General features: G+C 33.5%; 3 protein-coding genes and 1 long non-coding RNA gene across 7 annotated transcripts; 2 read left to right on the top strand and 2 right to left on the bottom strand.

Annotated features, from left to right (window-relative positions):
* Positions 1 to 2,763: 2,763 nt before the first annotated feature.
* Positions 2,764 to 4,865, bottom strand: LOC133814126 (uncharacterized). The gene is made up of 2 exons (XM_062247123.1): positions 4,764 to 4,865; positions 2,764 to 4,665 (listed from the first exon to the last, which is right to left on the bottom strand). Exons 1-2 carry the CDS (start codon positions 4,863 to 4,865, stop codon positions 2,764 to 2,766), a joined length of 2,004 nt encoding a protein of 667 aa, XP_062103107.1.
* A 180-nt stretch (positions 4,866 to 5,045) lies between these two features.
* Positions 5,046 to 5,834, bottom strand: LOC133817646 (uncharacterized). The gene is made up of 2 exons (XR_009885621.1): positions 5,779 to 5,834; positions 5,046 to 5,279 (listed from the first exon to the last, which is right to left on the bottom strand). It is a non-coding gene; the product is annotated as an uncharacterized LOC133817646 (long non-coding RNA).
* A 3,091-nt stretch (positions 5,835 to 8,925) lies between these two features.
* On the top strand, positions 8,926 to 15,103 carry LOC133817645 (G-type lectin S-receptor-like serine/threonine-protein kinase At4g03230). Of its 4 annotated transcripts, none has more exons than XR_009885619.1 (9): positions 8,926 to 10,293; positions 10,418 to 10,924; positions 11,249 to 11,398; positions 11,495 to 11,706; positions 11,817 to 12,027; positions 12,134 to 12,371; positions 12,497 to 12,647; positions 12,756 to 13,123; positions 14,742 to 15,103. XR_009885619.1 is itself a non-coding variant. In XM_062250223.1 (8 exons), the coding sequence occupies exons 1-8, from the start codon at positions 9,021 to 9,023 to the stop codon at positions 13,053 to 13,055; spliced, it is 3,042 nt and encodes a 1,013-aa protein (XP_062106207.1). In that variant the 5' UTR covers positions 8,926 to 9,020; the 3' UTR covers positions 13,056 to 13,633. The 4 variants fall into 4 exon arrangements, 1 of the variants encoding a protein (XP_062106207.1); XR_009885618.1 differs by having other exon boundaries at positions 13,894 to 15,103; XR_009885620.1 differs by lacking the exon at positions 14,742 to 15,103 and adding an exon at positions 13,675 to 13,886.
* An 8,982-nt stretch (positions 15,104 to 24,085) lies between these two features.
* Positions 24,086 to 25,510, top strand: LOC133814125 (uncharacterized). Its single transcript, XM_062247122.1, has 3 exons — positions 24,086 to 24,820; positions 24,899 to 25,198; positions 25,451 to 25,510. Exons 1-3 carry the CDS (start codon positions 24,086 to 24,088, stop codon positions 25,508 to 25,510), a joined length of 1,095 nt encoding a protein of 364 aa, XP_062103106.1.
* Positions 25,511 to 26,357: the final 847 nt, after the last annotated feature.

Raw genomic sequence — 26,357 nt, 5'->3', positions numbered from 1 at the left:
TTCTGGAGTTATTATTCACCAGCTACTGCTTAGGAGAGTTGTTGGTAGAGGAAAGAACGAATATTGCTTGAATTTTAATATTTGTGGTCAGAATACAAGGTTTGGAATTAGTGAATTTGGTTTGATCACTGGATTGAATTGTGGAATTTCTCCGAATCAGGCAAAGTATAAAGAAATGACCAAGAGTAAAAGACTTCTCCAGACATACTTGAACAATAAAGAATGTTTGTCTTCTGAAGAGTTGGAAGATGGATTCAAAAGGTGCGATGTGAAAGAAGACATATGGAAATTAGGTCTATGTTTTTTTGGTAGACTCTCTTTTATTAACTAGTGAACCAAAGAAGAAATGCTTTATTGATGTCCTTTCCATGGTGGAAAATGAAGATGACTTCTTCAACTATCCTTGGGGGAGATTATCGTACGAGAAGACATTATTCGGCTTGACAAAAGATATGGAAAGGCTAAGGAATAAATACTTGAAGAATGTTGAGCAAAAGAGAAAAAGACCAGCACCTCAGTACACAATTTATGGATATGCCATTGCTCTGCAATATTGGGCCTATGAAATTTTCACAAATTTCTCTGCATTTGCTGATCAAAAACCCCTTGCCTTTCCAAGAATGCTTAGCTGGTCAGCGCATAAAATGCTGAAAGAGAAAGATATTGAAGGTGTATTTAAGAAAAAAAGTGTAAGTCGTTAAGATTTTATTTGAGTTTGTGATTTATAAGTAATGTTTATACCTTATTAATTTATTATTTTGTTGCAGAATCTTGTGAAGGCCACGCTCAATCCAAGACCTGAAGAGAAAGAATTTCATGACTCTATTATTCATGGACCAGATGAACTACTCATGGGACGTGTTATTAGCTTTGTAGACGATGATGTGGAATTGGAGTTTGAAAGGGAAGAACATGAGGAATCTCCCACAAAGCCCGATGTAGCAGATGGGCATCGTCACGAGCAAGACAAGAAAGAGATACCAACTCCAATTAACACCCACCATGAAAAGTTGTTAGCTGATATTGACACTTTGAAAAGTAACCAACAAAGAATGGAGGAGAAGTTGGATTATCTAATTGAATTAGTGCTCTCGCAACGTAAAGGTAGTGATTCTGAGGATTCATTATCAGATGAGCATCTTGCTTCACCACACCGTACATTTATTATGGAGCACGTTGTTGGAGAAGATAGCCCTAGCTGTAAGGTGGTATCTCCTGGAGATATGGATGGGGTGGAATTCAAGAGAAGGAGGGTTCCAACGAAAAGAATTTTTGGTTCCGAGTTTACTGATCCAACTAAGAAGAAAAAGAAAGCAAAGACAATTGTAACTGATCCTTGTGAAATTAATCCCCTACAGCCATATGACGAAAAGCAAATGAGACGTTTTAAGAAATGGGTAATTGGTTTAAAAAAGAATGATAAGCCTATTTCTCTCTTGGCTGGTTCGTGCACTGCGAAATGGTTTATTCAGCTACTTACACCACGTACATGGCTGGACGGACTGGTAAGACTACTGAAATAATTTTTTTTAAAATATATATAATTTGAATGTATATATACTTATAATATTTGGCATGCAGCACATTGATGCAGCTTTAGGGTTGATGAAAGAACGAGTGTACACTTACAAGAAGACTTACTCCGAAAGATTCACCATCGTGGATTCTATGTTCCAACAGTTCTTCGAACCACATTGGGAACAATTCAATAAGAAGAAAATCAAATCAAGCTACATTTGGCCACAAGAAGTGCTTGATTACTTGGTAGGTGATGATAACAATTTCAAAAGGAGTTGGAAAGACATTGACGAAGTGTTTACCCCAATTAATTTTTCTGGGACACATTGGGTGTTGTTAGAGATATCATTGACAAGTTGTCTTATAAAAGCTTATGACTCTGATATCATTGTGGTCTCCAACAAGGAGTTTGAGAATAAAATGAGCAGATGGGGAAAAATGCTACCATTTCTAATTCAATCCAGTGGGCTGTTAAGCCATAGGAAAGATGTCCAACTACAAGCAGAGAAAGTGTGTTTTGAGTTCACAAGACTTGGCACAGAAAAAGTGCCACAGACCAAAACTAGGTATAACTCTGTTAACCATATTTATATTAAAAAACTTTGGTCTTCCAATAATCAAGATGGTCTTCCAATAATTAAAAAACTTTATTTCCTTTGCAGTGGCGATTGTGGGGTATATGTCATCAAACATCTGGAGTACTTGCTAGCCAAAAAACTGCTATCCGAAGTAAATGACGACAACATGGATTTCTTTAGAAAAAAGACTTGTGTAGATTTGTTTTACCATAACTTACAACCATAGTTGTCTTTTATTTAAATATATGTATCTTACTTTTGAATGTATGAATAAACTATGTCAACTTCATCTCATTAAATGGTATTGAATGACTTCGTTTATTTCATCTTAATAGTGGAATGGATAAATCTTTGTCAATTTTATCTTATTAAGTTATGTGTGAATTGGGTGTGAATTAAGTGTGAATCAGGATTGAAATATGTGTGAATCGGCATTGAACTATGTGTGAATTAGGTGTGAACCAGGTGTCAATTATGTGTGAACCGCGTGTGAAATATGTGTGAATAATGTGTGAACTATGTGTGAATTAGGTGTGAATTATGTGTGAATATGAATTAGGTGTGTCCGAAACAACAAACTTTAACACAAAAAGTCGTATTACCGAACCAATCTAAAAATTCAAATTCCGCAATTGAAGAGTACAAAGTAAAACAATAAAAGTACAAACTAAGCATGTCTAGACGGCGGGGGACAAACAGTGGTGCACGTCACTCGATTGTGGCCCAGGACACCACATCTACTACATCTATGTTGTTTGCTATTCTTCTCACCCTTTGATAAACGTCGTTTCTTCTTTGGACGACCAGCCTTCTGCTTCACTAAAGGAGGAGCTATCATCATACTTCCTATGTCATTTGGTATCACCCAAGATTCTTCATTACCCAGCGTATATACAGATCCACCATAGGTTGACAACCACGCTTCAACTGTGTAGAATCTGGAGCATAAACTATATGGACTAATGCCACGATCTCGAGCACCAGCTAGAGCGTGTTCACAAGGAAGACCTGTCAAATCAAATCTTCTACAACTACATGTTTTCCTCCTCAGGTCGACATTTCCATCAAGATCACCATCCAATACTGTTATTTCATACTGACTAGACGGAAAAGAGAACGAGGTAGTGGACTTGTCTGCTAACTTTCGCAAATTAGCTTCCACTTCTGTGGCAAGAGGACTTGTAGCCGCTGATGCTGCAGTTCGACGCTCGAAAAACCATTTTTGTAAAGTGTGCCTCATAAATTCCATGAGACAAGTAATTGGCCACCCACGTGCCTCAGCAATGACATTGTTCCAACTTTCGGCAATACCTGTAGTCATTAAATTATATCGATGACCAGGAAAGAAAGAACGAGCCCACTTTTCAAAACCCATTTGATTCTCTAAGTATTGAGCAATTGCAAGATCTTTGAATTTAATCTTCTCAAAATGGCGTAAAAACTCTCGCTTTCTATAAGCTTTCGCTGCAAGGAAGAATTCTTCATGGCAATGGTCAGTTTTGAACTTCGCACGGATATTCATGCTAACATGATGTATACAAGCACCGTGGTGTGCCTCAGGAAATTTTTTAGTCAAGGCACTTGCTATACTAGTATGTCTATCAGACACGAATACTAGATTCTCCACTTCACCAATCGCTTCCTTCAACCTCAGTAGAAAATACAACCATGAGTCATTATTCTCTGAGTCAACTACTGAAAATGCAATTGGATATATTTGCTTGTTAGCATCTTGTCCAATGGCACATAACAAAGTACCTCCACACCGAGTAGTCAAGAAGGTTCCATCTACACATATAACTGGGCGAATATATGTTTTAAACCCCATTATAGAAACACCTAAGGCCATGAAGCAATATTTGAACCTACCTTCATTGTCCATCTGCAAATGAGTAACAGTTCTAGGATTTTTTTGCTCCATCATGTATAGAAATGAGGGAAGTTTCTGAAATGATGATTCTGGTGTACCTCTTATGTAAGCCAATGCATGCTCTCGACACCTCCAAGCTTTAGCATAGCTCATATGAACTCCATATGATAAACTCATATCTTTTACAATTGACCTTGGCTTGTAATTAACATCATCACCCTCAAATTTTCTCCTTATGACATGTCCAATAAGCCATGGGGATGCCTGACGGTGATCTTTATGTCGAACATCCAATGAGCATGTGTGTTCACCGAAAAATTTACGAACCTCGAACATATTGGAATTAACCAATTTTGTAGCCCTCAACCTCCATTTGCATTTATCATCAACACATACTGTACACCATATATTTTTCGCAGACTTCTTTACTTTAAACTCAAAGTTTTTCTTTAATGCATAAAGATGGAGTTTCATCTTCAACTCTTGTTTGTTCTCAAATATTTGACCCTCTTTTATTTCCCACGAATTGATACTCGAAGAAGATGTCAGTAATTGAGCTGTTGAGGCTGAAGTAGAGCCTTTTTCCCCTTGATTCAACAAAAGTGGAGTACTCCATAGATTATCTTCACCAACCTGTCTTACTTTACGACCTCTATTATTTGAGGAATCATGGCTCTTCAATACTTCATTGGAGGTTGACTGTTGTAAATTATGCTTCACAAGTACATCATTGCAGGTAGACCTATCAATATTTTCATTATCATCTGAGCTTAATGCATCATTATTATCATCATCACAACTGTCTTCATTGCCATCTGCATCATTATTATCACCATCACAACTGTCTTCATCGCCATCTGCATCATTATTATCATCATCACAACTGTCTTCATTGCCATCAATGCAAAAATCATCATTCACTTTGGTTGCAACTGGAGGAATAGTATACAACTCACGTGTTTTAGTAACCAAAGGATCATTACTTCTCTTCTCTATAGTAGACACACATAGGGGTGTCCGATGATTGATAGATGTTCCTATCTCATCAAGAAAAAAAGCAACATCATCATCATTACTAATTAAAGATGGAGGGATACCTTTACTTCCAAAATGATAGATTACATTTAAGTCAAGATCAATACGAGACTTGTCAGCTCCGATTAAAGTATACAATTGATCAACAAGACTATTGTAAGTGATAGTCTTTGGCACCTTCATACCCTTGCTTTGTTTAGCACTAAATGACCAACCTTCGTTCAAAACTTGTTCCCACGATCCATTATATAACACCACAATATTTATATGTGTTTGACCTGTATAACATATGACAAAAGGTTCGAAATCCAAAGGTTATTAGGTAAAACTAGCCAAAAGAAACAAGAAATAAATGTGTGAAGCATCTGTGTGAACCAAGTGTGAAACGCGTGTGAACTGTGTGTGAACCCAATGTGAATTATGTGTGAACCAAGTGTGAATCATATGTGAACCAAATGTGAATCATGTGTTAAGTACTCGTGAACCAAGTCTGAACCAAGTATGAATCATGTGTGAACAAAGTGTGAATAATGTGTGAACAAAGTGTGAACGCAGTGACCTAAATTGCGAAAATGTGAACCAAGTGTGAACAAAGTGTGAATAATGTGTGAACAAAGTGTGAACATGGTGACTTAAATCGCGAAAATCATTCGAAAATTCGTCATCTCAACATAAAATTATTTCTTTTCACAGATTTTTTAGTGTATAGTAGTTCCAAAATTCTATTTAAACTATTACACAAGACACCCATAACCTATAAATAAAAAAAATACTTACTCATTATCAAATCAAATGTTCAATCTTCTTCAAGTTTGGGAGATGATTTTTATTTAATTTTCTTCAACTTGGGTGAGAAGAAAAGAGATGTGGGAGATAACGTCACTTTCTAAATCTTGGTGCGAAAAAATGGTGATGACCTTTGAGATTTGATGATTTGAGAGAGAATATGTGTTTGCTATATTTTGTGAGAGTAGATCATTTCTATGACTGCTAGGTACGTGCAAGACAAACAAAAGAGAGAACAACTTAATATCTATTGAAGGGTATTGATGTCTTTTTAAGTGCCTATAAGGTCATTAATATGATAAACATTAATAAGGGGTTATATTCATAAATATATGGTGAAAAAGGGTTGATTCATGGAGTTACCCTTTTGAATAATAGCTACGGTATTAGACATGGCTTTGGAGTTTATTTTGTTTTAGAGACTTGTTTTGACAATACTATGCATAAGTAACAGTAGTATTAGATGCCTCATCAAATTATTATTTTTAAAATGATTATTGGACGCTATTTTAACGAAAAAAAATCATCTATCCCAAATTCCTGTTCCCTTCCTTGTCCCTCCAATCATATTTTGACAACTTAATTAAAATTACAGCTACACATTTAACGGATGTTTGAATTAATTAGCTCCGTTTTATTTATTTACATATAATTTTTTAATTATAAAAAATAAAATCACCACCTCGTCCCTCTATTTCTCTCACCTCGATACTCACTGCTTTTCTCCATCTCATTGACAACGCTTCATCTTCTTCAATTTTTATTTGTATTTTTTCAGTCAAATTTGTGAGTTTAAAACTCATAAGACTGTTTCTTCTTCAATATCTTGGTTTGCTTATAGTGTGTCTAAGTCGTGGATCTCTATATACAGAATCTGAAGATGGGTCTGCATTTCATTTTTTTGGTCTCTGGTTATTGTTGATAGTGTGGTACTTTGAGCTTTTTTTTTCTTGTTATCCGAATAGATTTTTGTTGGGGTTTTTTTTTTTCAGACTTTAGCAATTAAGTTCACTTCAGTATTGTGAACTTGATCTTTAAACAAGTACTCTTGAGAAATGTCTTCTCTGTCGATTTGCTCTCACTTAGATTTTCTCCTACTTTTAATGGATAATATATATTATTATTTGCAAAAGATGGTATTAAAAGCTGCCTTTATAACTGTATTTGGTTTCTTTAGTAATGTAATTTGTAAAGGAATTTTTATCTATTTTTCTATGAGAAACTCTCACTCAGTAATAACTTGAAAAAAAAGATTTCAATCACCTTAAATTAATTGTTGAAGGGCGCACATGAAACAAATAATATTGTTAGTTATTCTAAGAAGAAGAAAAGAGAGAGGGAGAAAGTTGACTGAGATGAGAGAAAGAAAAAGGCGAGGTGGTAATTTTTTTATAATTAAAAAAATATATGTAAATAAATAAAACAGAGCTAATTAATTCAAACATTCGTTAAATGTGTAGATGTAATTTTAATTGAGTTGTCAAAATGTGATGTAATTTTAATTGAGTTGTCAAAATGTGACTAGAGGGATGGAAAAAGGACAGGAATTTGGGACATGTGATTTTTTTCATTATTACAGTTAAATCATCGACACGATCAACTACATCCCAGTATACTAGCGAATAAAATATAAGAAATTTAATAAACTCACATAGACTTCATATATATATATATACTCACTCGAAATTCTGAGGCATTAAAATAATCTTATCCAGAAAAAAATTGGCAATACTGGTAGTAAAAGTCTGCGATAATAGTTTGGTGGGCATGGTCCTTTCTTTTCTTTTCTCTCTGGAATCATAATAATATGATTTGGAAATGGAATATATTGCCTTAAAAGTTGTGGCAAGGACTAAAGTCAAGGTCTTCGAAAATTGTTATGTAGTCATTGTAGTAACGCGGCTTTTCATGCCCCAGACGAGTCCCATTCAACTTTAATGAAACTTCTGAGATATATATTCACTTGTAGAGAATTTTCATTCATGGAAATTCCGTGGAAATTACATGCTCTCCTTATGTGTGTATATATATATATATGAGAATTTTTATTCAGGTATCACTTTATCCTCTCAGAATTTTCTATCGGTAAATAATTTTTTAGCCGATTTTTTTTATGACTGTGTATATTGTAACTATTTAAAATATCTTGCAAATTTTTATAAAATTCTGAATAGTTTATAGTACTGAAAACTAAGTTTAAACATGTTGTTGCACGTGTGACTAATTTTTTTATGCGCATGGAAAACAACATGTTTGAACTTAGTTTTTGCTACTGTAAACTATTCGGAATTTTCTGAAAAATTTGCAAGATGTTTTAAATAGCTACAATATACATGGTCATAAAAAAAAATCGTGCCGAAAATTGTTCGCAGGTCGAGAAACACTGAGAGCCCCACCGGTAGGGCTTAAAGTGAAGCCCCTATAAAAGAATTGTCCTATATATCCTGCAAATTTTCAAAAAATTCCGAATACTTTACAGTACCGAAAACTAGATTCAAACATGTTGTTTTCTATACGCATAAAAAAAATTAGTCACGCGTGTAACAACATGTTTGAACTTAGTTTTTGGTGCTGTAAACTATTTAAAATTTTATGAAAATTTGCGGGATGCTCTAAATAGTTACAATATACACGATTATAAAAAAAATCGTGCAAAAATCTATTCACGGGTCGAGAACACTGAAAACCTAACTGATAGAACTTAAGGTGGATCCCTGTAAAAAATATTCTCATATATAATAAAAAATCCTCCTTTAACTAAACAATTTAATTAGTATAAATACGTCAAAAGTAAAACACCTACATTTGAGTTCTATTAATCATCAAGTATTTGTTTTTCAAAACAATCAGTATTATATATTTAATAAAAAAATATATTTATGTTTATAAAAAAACAAGTAGTGAAATACGTTTTAGATTTTCACTTTATAAAAAATGGCAATTATATATTTTTTTAAAATATAATCTTTATAAATGATTGAATTATTTATTAATATTTTTAATATATATCTAATAGGTGAGACACTCAATACCAATCACGTCCTTTCAATATCAATCTCATTAATTATTTTTGAGACTTTTGGAGCTACTCTATGTTAAAATAGGAATCAGACTTTTCTACACTCGTGATTTCTGTGCACGTTGACCTGGTCATCTCATCTTCTGCAAAATAAAATTGTTGATTACTACTAACGTCACCAGACATCTCTGTTCTTTTCACTTCCCCTGCCAACATGGCTTTTCTCTGCTCTACACCACAGCTCTTCTTTGCCATGTTCTTGCTATCATTCTCCTTTTCGATGTGTTATTCTAGATATGCCATCGTGAAGGATGACTACCATCCCCATGTTTCACCCGGAAAAAGATTCGAACTGGGGTTTTTTACCCCAAAAGGAAGCTCTTCTAATATGAGGTACTTGGGCATTTGGTATTTCAACGTATCACCAAAGATTGTCGTATGGGTTGCCAACCGCGATAAACCACTGCTAAATACCAATGGAGTTCTTGTCGTTTCAGATGAAGGACAACTTAAGCTAACGGATGACAACGATGATTATTGGACAGCCGACGGTGTTAGTGATATAAAGCCACCTGCCAAGAGGGAAGTGACGCTCATGGATTCTGGGAACCTTGTTTTGAGTGATGTATTCCATAATAGAAATGGAACACATGTATGGCAAAGCTTTCTTAATCCTACTAATACATTTCTTCCTGGTATGATCATGACTAGCAAGATGAAGTTGACTTCATGGGCAAGTCAAAATGACCCAGCACCGGGGAATTTCACCTTCCTGCAGATTGATCCAAAAGGAGAAGCGTACCAGTACATGATACTGAGAGGGTTTTCAAACGTGATACATTGGAAAAGTATAAGTCAATCCTCAGAATATCCATACAGCTTTAATGAAATTTCACCCGTCGCATACGACTTGCTAACGAATTTCAGCAGAATTTCGAAGCAGTACTCTAAGAAGCTATTACCAAATGTGTCTAATCACATTAACAGCAGGCTGGTGATGAGCGCCGATGGACAGATACAACTCCATACGTGCTATGATGGCGTAGCTAACTGCTCTACTCTTTCGGAACCAAGTGATCCTTGCCATGTGTTTGAAGTTTGTGGTAAATTTAGTGTCTGCAATAGTAAGAATGCCATCTTGTGCAAGTGCTTACCTGGATTTCTACCCAAAGACCAAAGTAGTTGGGACTCTGGAAACTTTACGGGTGGCTGCAAAAGTAGATCAGATAACCGCTGCCATGCGGTAAAAGCCTTCATAAACTTGAAAAATATTAAAGCAGGAAAGTTTGGTGAGAGTGTTCATGCAGACGATGAAGAAAAATGTAGCAGTAATTGCCAAGATTGTCGCTGTGACGCTTATTCATTTGTAAATGACTCCTACAGCAGAACACCATTGTGCTGGATATGGACCGATGGACTAGACAATATTCAAGAGGACAATGGTCGTGGCCTTGACATCAATGTTCGTGTGGCTTTTTCTGATACAGGTAGGTACAATCCATTCATTCTCTCCGTCTTAAACTGATAAACTGAGTGATCTAATTAGAATTATAGTTTATTTGAAGACATTTGCTAATAATCAAAATGTTTATTTTGGTTATTGCGTTACAGAAACGGGTTTAAGAAGCTGTAAGCCCTGTGGTGCAAATCTAATCCCCTATCCTTTGAGCACAAGCTCTGGTTGTGGTGATCCGATATACGGCAATTTCACCTGTGATACCGATTATGGGCAAGTTTTCTTTAAGGCAGGCGATGACAAGAGACGAGTCACAAACATCAAACCAGAATACAAAAAGTTCTCTGTTCATGTGGAAGAATTGGATTGTGAAAAGTTTATCATGATGGTCAACCAGTCTTTATCATATAATGTCACCAGGGGATGTAGTAGTGAGCAGAGTACTCTTCATTCTAATATTTTCCCTTATAATTATAGGAGACCAATAGAGGTAGAACTCCAGTGGAAACCGCCAAGACCACCAGCTTGTGATGAACCTGCGGACTGCACCGATTGGCTAAATTCACATTGCGGTAATGCAACAAAAGAAGAAAAAAGAAGGTGCACTTGCAATGAGCATTATCATTGGAATTTGGAGCGTATCTCGTGCGATCCTTATGAGGGTACTATCTTAATACAAAACTCCCTTGACATTTTCATTGTGAAAAAATATCTTTGCTTCATGTGTTAGGAAAGTGATCATGCTGACAAATGATACAACAAGAAAAGAATTCTATAGGGCATGAGGATTGCCCCAAAAAATTTCTCTTTCAACTTAAAAGTTTCTTTCCTCAGAGTACTAAATGAATGATGTTATACCAAAGTGTAAAGACATTCGCTAAACTCTGCTGTCTGCCATAAAATAATTAGACAGATGTTTAAAAAACATGGTTGCATGTCATTCTGCTGACCTCTTACATATTTGTAGTGTTATATCTTCATTACAGGATTCGAATCTTTGAAACAACCAAAAGGATTTTCATCAAAAATCAAGTATTATGTAGTCATCTTGGGGTCTATAGCAATTGCTTTGAGCATCTCGTGCACTGCTTGTTCTGTATATTTCCTGAGACGAAAAAATGTGGTCAACATAACAGGTAAGTAGCATGCAAGTCAACATAAACATAACTTTGTTGAATTTCTTTCCTCCAAATAATGAGTAACTAGTTTTACTTAATCATCTTAACAAGCAGGAACTAGGGGAAGCATTGAAGTAAATCAAGCCGTTCACTTATATGACAGTGAGAGGAGTATTGTAGACTTTATACAGACAGGTCAATTTAAAGAAGAAGAGAAGAAAAACATAGACGTACCATTTGTTGTCTTGGAAAGCATACTGGTCGCTACAAATAACTTTTCAGAAGATAACAAGCTTGGACAAGGAGGGTTTGGCCCGGTTTATATGGTAAATAAAATGATAAGACTCATTGTTAGCGTATAGAAACCACAAGACTAAATTTTCTGTAAGTTATTTAATGAGACCTGAACTGTTATTTTGTTTGAACTTTCCCTCAGGGAAAATTTCCAGGAGGACATGAAATTGCTATAAAGAGGCTTTCCAGTGGATCAGGACAAGGCTTGTTAGAATTTAAAAATGAGGTTACGTTGATTGCTAAACTTCAGCATCGGAATCTTGTTCGACTGCTAGGCTATTGTATTCAAGGAGATGAAAAAATATTACTCTATGAATACATGCCCAACAAAAGCTTAGACCTATTCATATTTGGTGAGAAGTTTGTTATTATCAAAGGAAAAACAAAATTATTTTTCTTATAATCGTTTGTCTTATTGTAGTTTATAGTATTACTAAACTTATGTTATAATCTTGGAAGATCGAACATTATGTGTGCTGCTGAAATGGGAGATGCGCTTTAACATCATACTAGGAATTGCAAGAGGGCTTGTTTATCTTCACCATGATTCAAGATTAAGGATTATTCATAGAGATTTAAAAACAAGTAATGTTCTACTAGATGAAGAGATGAACCCAAAAATTTCTGATTTTGGCTTGGCAAGAATTTTTGGAGGCAAACAAACTGAAGCAACCACAGCCAGAGTAGTAGGAACATAGTGAGTATTTTGTGGTTAGGAGCTACACCATTCTATTTATTTACTTGCCTTTTTCACATGAAATAAGTTCACTTAATTATGTATCTTAATATACTAAAAAATAACAACCAATTGGTACTATCCAGTGGTTATATGGCTCCAGAATACGCATTAGACGGATTTTTCTCAATCAAATCCGACGTGTTCAGTTTTGGTGTTGTCATCCTTGAGATTATTAGTGGGAAGAAAAACACAGGATTTTATCAGTCAAATCAAGTTTTGAGCCTTCTAGGTTATGTAAGTGTTATTAAACTCATTTATACCTCTTAAATATTTATTCCCTCATTTAGAAAATGATTTTTATGCTAAACCTGATTAAGTTTTGAATTGGGTTGTTGATTGTAGGCATGGAAATTGTGGAGAGAAAATAGGGCATTGGATTTTCTGGATGTAGCACTAAGCAAAACGTGTAATGCAAATGAATTCTTGAGATGTATAAATGTAGGACTATTGTGCGTACAAGAAGACCCAGATGATCGTCCCACGATGTCAAATGCAGTCTTCATGCTTGGGAGTGACACAGCAACGCTCCCAAATCCTAAGCAACCAGCCTTTGTTGTCAGAAAATCTCTTTCATCTACAGGATCTTCGAGTAAAGCATTATCCGTTAACGAGTTCACAGCTACGTTAGAACTTGGTCGTTGACAGTAGAGATCTCTCTCCAATGAGCCAAGTAAAAGTAATTTTGGTGACATAGGTGCATTAAAAGAAAGGTAATTACTTGTATAATGTGTTTTTTTCGAAATACATAATTGGTAATCATGTTTTCAACCATTTGTACCCTAAAATTTAAAATTATACATATTTGGTACTCCTCAAATTTGAATAATAAAATTTTATCAATATGATCACACTGTCATCAATCATAAATAACTATGTAATTAAATTTGAATTTGAAACTCATATAATTGAGAATAGTTTAATCATATTGATATTTTTTTATTATTCGATATTTTGTTTAGGGTACCAAATATGTATAATTTCAAATTTCAGAGTACCAAATGAGAATTATTAAAAATATTTGACACTAAATATGTATTTCGATAAAACACAGAATACAAAGTAAGTATTTATCCTTGAGAGAATCATGCCTTGAAGTTTTAGTGTCAAAATATGTGTGTCAGTCAATTGTTTTGTTATATAAAATAAAAAGTATGTTATGTTAATTGTTCTCCTCTCAAAATATATTTATATAAAATTATTATTATGTTACTATTTCTAAATATTTTGTGCTTTATTATTATTTTTTTACTTCTTTTTGTAGGTTGCAAAATTGTGTTGATAGTCACAATAGTTGTGTTCTTGGCATAATTCTAAGGTCTCCTTTGTTAAACATATTTTTTTAATATAATTATGATAAAAGCGTTTACTTTGACATAATCCTATTTATAAGCAGCATGAGGGGATTGGTTAATGAGTAATTAAGATTAAAATAGTTCACATTGATTTCCCCACATATTAAATACCAAGCACGTGTCACTAGGTGGTAGGGTTGATTGGACGACCTTCCAACCTAGAAAAGGAGGTGGTCCTCGAAATCCTAACGGATTGGTACCACGGACCACTTCCCAAATGAAGTCTGTGTGGGGCGTATCCTTTGTGGCCCCAAGTCTCCGAGAATCTTGCTGAATTGTTAGCGAGATTATTCTTTGGGCTTTCCGAGATGTTGGTGTGAAGGCTTCTTTCTCGAGCTTGGCCTCGGGGGCTTCCTATACTCATGGAGGGCACCGAGTCCCTTTCTTTGGTGATTTACTCGGGTTACGATGACTCCTCGGTGTGGTAATACCTTTTTGAGGATTCTTCGGAAGATGTGCCATATATGTGGTCATGTGTCAGGAATCTACGAAGTGGAAGCATATCTGAAAAAGGCTTGGAACAATTTAAAATACTATTTTTTTATTTCTTGAAGTGATACAATGCTTACTAGTTACTACCACCATGGGCTAATATAGGTCAAAATAAAAACTTAAAAGTAATTCATTATTATTATTAAAAGAAGTGAAAGTTTTAGTAATAAAGTTTTGCAGATAAAATAAGTGAAATAGGGAAAGTAGCTGTGTTATATAAACGCTAAAAGAATTCATTTTAGAAATCTAAAAGTCTGCTAGCAGTATCCATTTCATTTTAGACATCAAACCATGAAACTAAAGAAAAAATATATAAATAAAGAAAACTAGCTATTTTCCAAGTAAAAGATTCTATGATAGTGATTTAGATAAAATATTTACATTAAAAGGATAATACATCTGAATAGTTATATACATACATATTATTTTATCTATGTGGTATTTTATTATTCCTTTAAATCATAACTGTTTTAACTGCTTTCAGTTAGAAGCTTTTCAGTTCTATTTTAGCTAGGGCCTTCGGCTGGAACAGAGGACAAGAAGAGAGTAAAAGTGATATTCAGAATCAAGAAGCAAGAGAGAGAGAAAGAGAGTGTAAGATCAAAGAGTTTTGTAGTTGAGCTAACACTACTGTTGGAAAGTGTTAGGCTCAAGGGTGGGATTGAGTGTTTGAGATATTTCTCTATTGAAGACTCTTTAGTTGAAGATCCACTTCTCAACTGTGTTGTACTCTTTGCTACAGACTTATTCAATAAAAGGATAGTGTTCGAACTAGATGTAGAGTCAAAGATCACATTGATCTTTGTTCTTGAACCAGTATAATTCATTTGTGTTTAGTTTATATGTCCGAATTGATTCTGTTCTAACTTTTACAACTCTGTTTTATGCACAATAAAAGTTTGTATTATAAGTGCCATTGTTTTCAGTGATAAGTTCTTAAATATTATAACAGTTTGGTTGTTTGATCTTGAGTTAATCCAGATTTTACAACAATCTAAGAGACAACAAAAATTATGAGCAGTACGTAGATAAAACATTTACACGAAAAGGATGATACACCTAGATATGGTTATGTACATACATATTCTTTAATCGAGGTATATAACCAAAAGTTATGAGTTACTTCCCAAAAAAAAAAAAAAACCAACAATCAAAAGCAAAGTAGCTCATGTACCTCATACTCTTGTACATTATATTTACATGGATTTATGCTTTTTTTAGACTCTGTTTTGTCTCATTATTTGTTTGGATTCTGTATTTTAACAAATTACTTTTTAGACTATGCGTTTTCTAAAATAGTTCAAATAGACATATAAACCCAATTTTGATCAAAGTTTTTTGAACTAAAATCACAAATAATTCATCAAACTAACAACTTAGAGAACAAAAATACAGTCATTCTGCCTAATAACTGTGTTGTTATATTCAATTTTTTGTTCATCAAAATCAGGTTTAGGAGCTTATTTAAACAATTTTACAAAAACAGAATCTAAAAAATAATTTATCAAAACACAAAGTCCAAATAAGTAATGAGGCAAAACACATGATGTAAAAATGTATAAACCATATTTACATATATAACATTTGCAGTTCCTGACCAGATTTTAATTGTCCGAAGACTCAGATATATCAAGTAGTTCATTAATGGTAAACTTGTACTTCCTTGTTCATGTTCCTTATGGATCATTTTATGAATGACATATTCTTTAGAGTAGGAGACATGGGCCATTGTTTGAAGATTTTGTATTCCTCTTGATAATGATATTTTTTTTTTTCAGTAGAATGAAATATAAATAATTGAATAGTACGGTAATAAGAAGCGAAGAACCACACAAAACATATAGCATTTTCAGCTAAATACTAAATTATATCTCAAACAATATGATAATTCTATAGTAGGGCATAGAAAATGTCCCTACCGTAGGTTCATTTCTATTTCTAATATTTAAAAAAATTAGAACTCAATTATTTTTTCATGAAAGTGTATACTGTAGTTATAGCAGATATTTCACTAATTTTCAGAAAATTACAAATAATTTGAGTGCCCAAATCAGAGTTTTCAAATAGTATGTTTTCCACACATATAAAAAAACTTAGTCACACGTACAATTGACTATTTGAACTCTGATTTGGACACTGTAAATTATTCAAAATTTCCCAAAAATTAGTGGATGTCAGCTATAACTATAATATACACGGTCATGAAAAAAATTAGGTTATAATTCTTACGAATGAACGCCCATACAATATGGGCATTTTCCAAAGCCTCTACCAAAAAATTATCCTAAAATAAAAAACATACTTATTTTATAATAGTACCCAACTAATGAAGTGAAAATTAAAAAATAATCACTTAAACCATGGGGAAGAGTACTATGGCATAAATTGGAAAATGAAAGATAGATGACAGCAACCTATCCGCGTTTAGGATATAGTATAGATATATATTTTTAAAAAATAATCTTTCTGTTTTTTGGTAACTTTTCTAGGTTGATTTTAGTAATTTTTTTTCATGTTTAGTTTTCCTATGTATATTTTAGGTTTCTATCTAGTTAATTTTTATAATTGAGTATATATTTTTTTTTTGGAAAATGTTGGGTATATTTTTTTAATTTAGTTTGGGTATACATACATTACTTTTTTTTAAAAAAAAAAAAAGTTGTGTTTAGTTTTTTTGTCATGTTAATTTTTAGTTTATTTTTTGTATAAGTTTAGTTGTTTTGAGATGTATTTTTAATTTATTTTTGACACTTTTAAAATACACTGGTAACTTTTCGAGGTTGCTACTTTGTTATTTTTTAGTTTATTTTGAGTTGATATAGTGAGTTTATGTCTAATTGTCTTTTAGTTAGTTTTTTGACACCGTTTTATGCAGTAGGGTTTATGTCTAGTTAATTTTTAGTTGTTTTTTTACATCGTATTTTTTGTAATTAAGAAACTTCGAAAACTCTAGGTCGTGTTTTTGGAAAAAAAAAATGAAGGAATATAAAAAATAAGCAAATACCATTTTGGATCCTATGTTGTGCAAAAGCTACCGATCGGAGCCTCTTTTTTGTTAAATTACAATTCAGACCCTGCGTTTTACAAAATGGAATAAAATAATACCTTGAACCCAATTTTTGTCAAGCAATTTTTTAATATGACAAGAATACCCTTGGGCTTCATCATTTAATAATTAAAAATATATTTTAAAAGATTTTAAAATAAAAACTAAATAAAATATCATTTTAATTAATTTAAAGTATTAAATATATTAATAAAAAAAAATATTTCTTTCTCCTCTCTCTTTCTCTCCTTCCTCTCTTTCTTCATCATGTTCTTCTCTACCCAACCTGTAATGACCCGAATTTGCTAATCGGGCTTAGGGCCTTGATTAGTGTGCCTGGAAGGCAATAAATGATTTAATATGCTAATATGTGGATTTATGTGAATATATGATAATGATGCATGTTTAGTTGAGTTAAATGTGCATGTGGGCTCCGTCTGGATATTAGGGGCATAAAAGTGATAAATGCTATATATATGTAATATGTTTGTGCAGCACGACCCGAGACAGTCCTGGGGAGCGGTTTGCTAGAAAGTCACAACGGGGTTGAGAATCCGACTCGGGGCGAGTCGAGGGGTAATTTGGGTATTGGATATATTATGGGGTAATCAGGTTATGAAAATAACTATTTGGAGATATATTTGAGGTTAGAATGTCTAGGAGGGAATATTTGGGAAATTTACCATTTTGCCATCGGGGACGTTTTGGTACCCCGAGCCTTGAGGTAACCCTATAGACTTAAGTTAAGTAAAACAAAAAGGAAGAATTATTTAGAAACTTTGGGAAACCGACATATACCTCTCTTTTCAGTTAAGGATAGATTCTCATCACTCTCTCACTCTATTCTTTCTCTAAGGCATATCAAAGGGAAATTCTGGTGGAAATAGCCAAGGATTGAGGATTTTGAGCTGTTAGAATTAAGGAGTTAAGCTGGGCACTTGGGGAAATCAGTTCAGAAGCATAGCACAGCAAGGTAAGCTCTAATTATGGGGATTATGCTTGGATTTCAGTTGTGTTTTTGGGTTATGCATGTGGGTAGGACTTGGTCTGTTTTTGGGTATTTTAGTTGAGTTTTGGAGCAGGTTTTAATGGGGTTTTGATGTTGATATTGAGCTGGAATGTTTGTGTTAATTATCTGGGTCTGTTAGATAAGCTTTGGGTGAGTTAGTTTGAGGAAAAAAATATAGGGAAGATGATGAAAATTCTGGGTTTGGAGGTGAGGGTCGCGGCCCGTGTGCGTGTGCGGCCATGGAAGGCTGAGAAGTTCATGCGCGCCGCGGCGCTTGGTGTGCGCGCCGCGGCCCATGTGGGAGTCAATGAGGTGCTAACCTCTGTTTCGAGGCTAGCCGCGGCGCTTGTGGGTAGGGCCGCGACTCTTAGTGCTAGTTTGTGTTTTTAAGGGTGTTTAGGCTTGGGAATTCAATGGTTAAGGCTCGAGATGGATTTTATCACCCGGATTGATAGAATTCAAGGTCCCGGAGGTTAGGGTTATGGCTCGAAGTTATTTAATGAATTAGAACTTGATGGATGGATATTGTTAATGTTAGAAAAAGCTTATACAGAATCTTTATTTATTTTCATGTATATCTAATATTAAACAAATTAATACGAGATAGCCTAAAACATGTTTCTAAAATTGAATTCAAAGAGAAACAAATAATATAATACTTACAGTATACGCAGCGGAATTAAGAGTCCTTCCTTCAGTTTCTCTAACTCTTGTATCCTCTCTGTCGCAGAGTATTATCAAGAAACTGAACCGATCTTCTATTTTCTTCACGATCTTCCAATGAATCCTTAGAACCACCTAGACTAGTGTGGGCAATTCTCAACACATGAGATAGATATAGAGAGAAGAAGAGAAAATAACAAAGTGGCTTAGAAAAGGACTTGTGTTTAGAGAGAATATAAAACTATCAGAAAATCTGACTTGTGACTTATCTGTCGTCTCTAAAATCTTCTCTCTAAGCACTCCTTTTATAGACTCAATTAGGCCATTTAATTTAATTAAAAAAATCAATAAAATAACAGCCATTTTGAAGCCCTAGGTCGAAATTATCATGGGCTATAGGCCTGTGAAATTTCCCATTTGATTATAAGTCCATTAGACTTAAAATCAAGGGTCTTTTTCATAATTACCCGTTTTTAAACCTACTTAACTAGATATATCCACCATCAATATCTTAACTAAATATACCCACTTTTAAAGTTGTGATTCCTATATTACCCATACTCATACCGGTTTTATAGTTACAGCTTCCTCTTCGATCGAACGATTTCTCCTTCTCCCATAGATATTCCACCACCAGCGATTTCCTCTTCACTGCACTGTTGTTCATCAAATTTCCTCTTCTGTTCCTCTGCCACAGCCACTCAAATCTGCTTGGTGAGTTCTTCCTCTTTGCTTGAGACTAAATTTCTCTCTTCCTCCTTTCACAATTTTTATTTTTTTAAAATTTTTTTGAACTGTACAATCATACATATAAATTAACATTCATGTGTGTATAAAAATTTAGTGAAGTTAAATGAAATTGAATATTCCATATTATACATAAGTTAAAATGCCTTCTAAGTGTTTGTTAAAATTACTCAATAAAACTGTGACTATGATATTGCAAAAAATCTGCCATTGGGATCATTATCATTATCATGGAGAGTTTTTCTTCATTTTCACAAATTTATAGTGCTAGGAGTTTGTTGATAAAATGTCTCTATGTAAACTATAAATTTCTGGTATAAAAAAGAGTTTGTTGATCTTTGTTTATATGATTTTCGGATTTATATGTTTTTATTTTAATGCTACATTTGGCTCTTTGATTTGGAATTAAATATACTGGAATAAATTCTTAAACTTGTCTGATGTTTGACATGTGTGCTGGCCATTTCTGGGATCATTATTGTTGTACCTATTTGTCCAAAATTGTTGGTTTAATTGATTTTATATTTTCTGTAGGTTTGTACTTGATAGAGCAAGCCTTGATCTAAGAAAACAAACACCTGCTGCCACCTTGAACAAAGAATTAGATTTTATCCTGACATTAAAGTTGAAGGTATGTAGCTTGAACTCAATGAAAGCTTTCGTTGATTGGCGTGAATATGTTAGATATTATACTAAGGTTCTGTTAAATTAATTTAGAGTTTGTTTTTATATAACTGTTTACCTAAATGAACAACTAGGTTTGGATAAAGCTGTTAAAAAATTGTTTTGGTGTATTAATGAAACTCTATAAATACAAAGCTCAGTAGCTCAATCCATTACTTTATCAGAGCTTTTATCAAACACGTTCTATTCTTTAAATGCTATCAACCAAAAACATTAATTTTCTTCTTCAGCTTTCCCTTGATTCTTTTACTTTCTTGATTCTTCAATGCCTTCCGACACTTCTCACAGAAATGCTCCAGTGGTAGAATCTCCCGCCCCTCTAATGAAAACTCCTTTGTCTGGCTTCTCTGCCCTCACTGCTCAGCTATTGTAGAATACAGAAGGATTTGTTTGTCTTGACTAGCTTTGGCATATGTTATTGCACATTGTAGCTGAACAAGCAATCTAACCTTATCACCCAAAGTAAAGGGTTTTGAATTGGCAAGAATGATTTTATCTTCAGCATTTCTCAATTTTGATTTTAGTATGTTTGTCTATGCAACAAGCAAGTCATTAAATTTTGCATTGCTCCTTTCCAGCTTGCTCAAATAATTTTCTTTAGCCTTCAATTCTTCCTTGGAACCTTCAAGCTTTGATTTTAGCCAAGTAGCTGAACTTTTCAAACTTAGCTGGGGTGTCTGCAATTTACCAAACAAATGCCATGAAACATTTGATCTAAGCCATTTAAGGCTTGCGGTTTAAATTTTAAAGAAAGTGGTTTAAATTTTAAGCATTGTGGTTTAAATTTAAAGCTTAATGGATTAAATTTCAAACCTAGGGGTTTAAAGATACTTGGTTTATAATTTAAGGTTAAATGAATAAAAATTTATAAATTGTGGTTTAAATATGATGTCATTTAAGCCTTGTGGTTCAGATTTATAAATAGTGGTTTAAGTTTTAAGACATTTGGTTTAAAATTATAAAATTTTTATATTAGATTCATACATTACATTATATAGATTAAAATAGAGTATGTTTATAATTTAAGCCTAAATGAATAAAACTTAAACCTTGTGGATTAAATTTTGATGCCATTTAAGTTTAGTTGTTCATATTTTAAGATATTTAAGACTTGCGGATTAAATTTTAAGGCAAGTAGTTTAAATTTTAAGTCTTGTGGTTTAAATGTAAAGCTTAATGGTTTAAATTTCAAAACTAAGGGTTTAAATATACTTGATTTATAATTTAAACTTTGGTGGAGATATCAGCCCTCTTGAAAGGCTGTGGTACGAGAGTTTGAGCCTCTCATATGCTCATTTGTAAATCTTTCATTGTTATTAATAAAGTTGTTCTTGAGAAATTTCATTATTGGATTTGGAAACTAAGATATAATTGTTATTACCTAAGAAAGATCTATCACATTACAAAAAATCTTATGCAAAGAATAACATCTATTTACTTTTGGAAGATCATGAACTATTTTTATTATATGTAATAAAAATGGTAACTAAAAACTATTATATGATTCTTTACAACTCTCTCGAAAGTGCATTCTTAATTCATTTTATGGATATGTCATGAGTAAGTGAGTTTTAGCGATTTTCTTTGTTTCCCAACTACACAATATATATACTTTTTGCTATTCATTTTCTTGGTCTTATAGAAGTGCAAGATGGTACTTCATTGATTATGCAACATAGAGCATTAAGCTCTTCCTGACTCCAATCTGCAGAATACTTTGCATTCAGCAGCAGAAACTCAGATTCTTTCAGCTCTTTATCAGACAATCTGACCTTATCACCCCAAAGTAAAGGCTTTTAAATTGGCAAGAATTATTTTATCTTCAGCATCTCTCAAATTGGATTTTAGTTTGTTTGTCTATGTAACAAGCAAGTCATTAAATTTTGCATTGCTGCTTTCCAGCTTTGATCTCAGCCGAGTAGCTGAACTTTTTAAACTTACCTGGAGTGTCTGCAATTGATCCAACAGCTCTTTTGAAATTCCCACTGAAACCACAGCCATATTATCCACCACAAACAATTTTTCCTGAACATCTTCTGTTTCATCTCCCATGCAATATACTTGTTCTTCTGATGAGACCAGCCTTTGCTTTAGCACTTCTTCAACTTGTCTTATTTCTGTCATTTTCTTTTTGAGATCCATTTCTCTTGCCAAAATTATTTCCAGCATCCTAAAAAATATGTCTTTGTTGTTCAGCACATTGAATCCTAATTTTAAGAACAATGTTGTAAATTATGAAAGTATTAGTTTAAATTTTTAGCCATTGAATGTTTGAGGTTTAAATTTTGTTGTAAAATAACATTATTATCTTCTTCTTCACGATAAAACATCTTTTGCGTTACTTTGATTCTTCTTATTGAGTCACAAATATTATTGACACTTAGTTTTGCAAAAATTGTGTTTGCCTTGAGATGAGTGAAGTTAAGGCAAAAAGTATATTGAATTGATTTTTTTTTTTAATTTCTATCCAAGATAAAGCAATAAGCTCTCATGGTTGTTATTTTTTATTGCAGGAAATGGATAAGATAATGTTAGTTGTAGTTTTTAACGGAAGATGGAATGCAAACAACAAATACATTGATCATGAAGTGAAAATATTGATGGTGGAAAAGGATATCAAGTATGTGGAATTGGTAAACAAGATATACAAAGAGCTCAGATTGAATGAAAGATTGATTTCAACAAACTTGATTTTTGATGCAAATATGGATACAAGCAAAGGAATGAAGATAGAAAGTGATGAGAATTTACAAGTTTATCTAAACTTGAACAAGACTGTAGAAGAGTTGAAAAAATGTCCTTTCATCGTTGAAGTAGAACAGAGAAATCAAACCATTTCTTTGCCAAGAGAAGCTAGCATTCCATCTGCTTTAGCAAGCAATGCAACAAGTCACAGTTTGACTCTCACAGACCCCAATACGAATACTGCAAGCACTAGCAAGATGAAGAGCGCCTCAACACAAGAATCCAACACATTTATAGAACACGGGCAAGAAGCTCAATCACCTCTGCATGTGTTGCCGAATATGGAGATTGAAGACATAAGACTCAATTATGTTTTCAAGAATAAGATTGATCTAAAACATACACTTGCGAAAATAGCCATCAAGAAACACTTTCAGTACAGAATTCAAAAATCATGTTCAGAAGCATTTTGGGCAAAATGCATAGATGAGAATTGTGGCTGGTATGTACGTGCAAGAAGCTCAAAAGTATCAGACTACTTTCGAGTTATCAAATACCATAAACACCACACATGCTCCTTAAATCACAGAAATTTTGAAAATAGACAAGCAAGTGCAAAAGTCATCAGTAGTTACTTCAAAGAAAAGTTTCGTGACCCAGGATCAACCTATCGACCAAGGCAAATAATAAGAGACATGAGAGATGAACATGGGGTAGGTGTAACATACAATAAAGCCTGGAGAGCAAAAACACTTGCAGCTGATGATGTTAGAGGGTCAAATGAGGAAAGTTATGCATTGTTGCCTTCATATTTGTATATGCTAAAGTTGGCCAACCCAGGAACTATCACAAGAGTATGTAAAGATGAAGAAAACAGGTATTAATAATATTTATAATTTTCATTCCTATATTAAAGGCTTTACTGATTACAATCCATATCTTACATCTCTAGGAATTGGTTGTTTTTTAATTTAAATTTTACAAGTTTAAATACATGTTTATTGCTTTTGGGGCTTCATTAGATGGATGGAAGCAATGTAGACCAGTTATAGTGGTAGATGGAACATTTTTAAAGACGAAATGTGGAGGTACATTGTATGCAGCTTGTGTTAAAGATGGAAACAATCAAATTTTTCCGCTCGCCTTTGGAATGGGGGATTCAAAAAATGACAATGCATGGATATGGTTCTTTACAAGACTAAAAGAAGCAATAGGAGATCGAGAAAACTTGTGCATAGTATCTGACAGGCATAAAAGCATCAAAAATGCAGTTGAACAAGTGTATCCTGGTGTATATCATGGAGTTTGTATTTATCATTTGAAGCAAAATCTAAGGACTAAGTTTAGGGGATTACATGTGCATGCCATATTTGAAACTGCTTCAAGAGCGTACTCAGCTCAAGAATATTATTCTGCCATGGCTGAATTACAGAAAATTAGCCCTGAAATGACGACTTATCTTTTGGAAGCAAAACCAGAAAAATGGGCTCGGCCATTCTTTCCAACGAAAAGGTATAACATTCTTACAAGTAACATTTCCGTATCTATAAATGCAGCAATTGTGCATGCGAGAGAATTGCCTATAACGTCGTTAAGAGAAGCTATAAGAGAGATGCTCCAAAGATGGTTTTCAACAAGAAAAGAAGCAGCAATCAACCAATTTGTTGAGGTGACAAAATGGGCAAATGATGAAATGGAGATCAAACTTGATGTGACATTTCGAATGAAGGTATGTTATTAAAGTTACATTTATTTTCTTTTTGTTCGGATTTTAAATTTATTGCTTAATAATTGTATTGTTTCACAGGTAGATGCAATTGATGCAATGAAATCTAGTGTCACATATGGTGATCGAGTGTTTGTTGTCGACTTGGAACAACATATATGCACAGGTAATGAATTTCAACTAGAGGGAATTCCATGTGCACATGCTATTGCAACAATTGAAAGCAAGTACTTGGACAAGTACAAATTTTGCTCAAATTGGTATAAAAATTCTGTTTTGAAAGAGACATATGCAAGATCAATTAATCCTCTTCCAGATAAAGATGATTGGAGTGTCCCAGATGAAATTATAGGAGATAGCATGAAAGCTCCAAAATTCAAAGTAAAACAAGGACGTCCCAAGAAAAAAAGAATTCCATCAACAGGAGAATTTCCCAAGCATGTTCGAATAGTCAAGTGTGGAAATTGCGGAATATTGGGGCATAATAGAAAGAATTGTAAAAGCCAACCAATTCTAAAAGAAGGATAACATTGAGTTGTGAATTGCATAGATATCATGATCATTGAGATTGATTATTGTCCTTGAGTACAGTGCATTATGCATGAAAGCATGAACTGTTGTTATCTGTTGCAGTCTAAAGACTATAAAGATGCAATGTTATACATATTTGTTGCGTTGTGGACTTGTGGATAAGAATGTTTATACATTTATTAAAGTACATTTGTTTTTTTATTATATTATTATCTATTTAATTTATGAAAAATAGGAATTGATATTAGTGAGAGATGAATTTGACAGAAAAAGGTTATAAAAGATGATAGATTATCATCTTTAAATTATGACAAATTTATCAGTTAATCTTATTTATTTAAGGCTTGCGGTTTAAATTTCTAGGCAAGGTGTTTAAATTTAAAACATAGGGGTTTAAATTTTAAGCTTAGGGGTTTAAATTTAAAACATAGTTGGTTAAATAGAGTTGGATTATAAATACAGCTTAATGGATAAAAATTTGATACCATTTAGCCTTGTGGTTCAAAATTTGATTCCATTTAGCCATGTGGTTCAAAATTTGAAGCCATTTGCATTGTGGTTTAAAGTTTTATGAAAGTGGTTTAAATTTAAAGCTTAGTGGTTTAAATTCTTAGGCAAGTGGTTTAAATTTAAAGCTTAACAGTTTAAATATAAAACTTTGTTGTTTAAAGATACTTGGATTATAAACCCTTTAGGCAAGTGCCATTTTCCCCGCCGCGACGCACAGAACCTTTAGACATTAGAGCCGCGGCGCTCAGAATGAAACAAAAAATAGCAATTATTTGTCACTGGGCGCCGCGGCTCTAATTGATATGGGCCGCGGCGCATAGTCACACCTAAAAATAAAGTATATAATTTTTTTTTTTGCCACTAACAACTTCTGGTCTAAAATTTTTGATGAATAAAGAAATTAGGTTTAAATTTAAAAATAATTGGTTTAATAGAGTTTTATTATAAGTAGAGCTTAATAGATAAAAATTTGATACCATTTAGCCTTGGGGTTTAAAGT

This window comes from Humulus lupulus, chromosome 2 (assembly GCF_963169125.1).
Source record: "Humulus lupulus chromosome 2, drHumLupu1.1, whole genome shotgun sequence".
In the NCBI taxonomy this organism is placed as follows: Eukaryota; Viridiplantae; Streptophyta; class Magnoliopsida; order Rosales; family Cannabaceae; genus Humulus; species Humulus lupulus.
Note: the sequence above shows the minus strand (reverse complement) of the source record. Positions and strands in the feature narration are given on the sequence as shown.

What these genes read in the sequence shown, in the direction of transcription:
- LOC133814126 (XM_062247123.1), bottom strand. Translation starts at nt 4,865, where the DNA reads ATGGCAATGAAGACAGTTGTGATGATGATAATAATGATGCAGATGGCG. An exon ending in AGATGGCAATGAAGACAGTT is followed by an intron (nt 4,666 to 4,763) that starts GTGATGATGATA and finishes AATTTACAACAG; the next exon opens with TCAACCTCCAATGAAGTATT.
- LOC133817645 (XM_062250223.1), top strand. Translation starts at nt 9,021, where the DNA reads ATGGCTTTTCTCTGCTCTACACCACAGCTCTTCTTTGCCATGTTCTTG. An exon ending in TGTGGCTTTTTCTGATACAG is followed by an intron (nt 10,294 to 10,417) that starts GTAGGTACAATC and finishes ATTGCGTTACAG; the next exon opens with AAACGGGTTTAAGAAGCTGT. An exon ending in CTTAGACCTATTCATATTTG is followed by an intron (nt 12,028 to 12,133) that starts GTGAGAAGTTTG and finishes TAATCTTGGAAG; the next exon opens with ATCGAACATTATGTGTGCTG.
- LOC133814125 (XM_062247122.1), top strand. Translation starts at nt 24,086, where the DNA reads ATGTTTATTGCTTTTGGGGCTTCATTAGATGGATGGAAGCAATGTAGA. An exon ending in ATGTGACATTTCGAATGAAG is followed by an intron (nt 24,821 to 24,898) that starts GTATGTTATTAA and finishes ATTGTTTCACAG; the next exon opens with GTAGATGCAATTGATGCAAT. An exon ending in TGAAAGCTCCAAAATTCAAA is followed by an intron (nt 25,199 to 25,450) that starts GTAAAACAAGGA and finishes TATCTGTTGCAG; the next exon opens with TCTAAAGACTATAAAGATGC.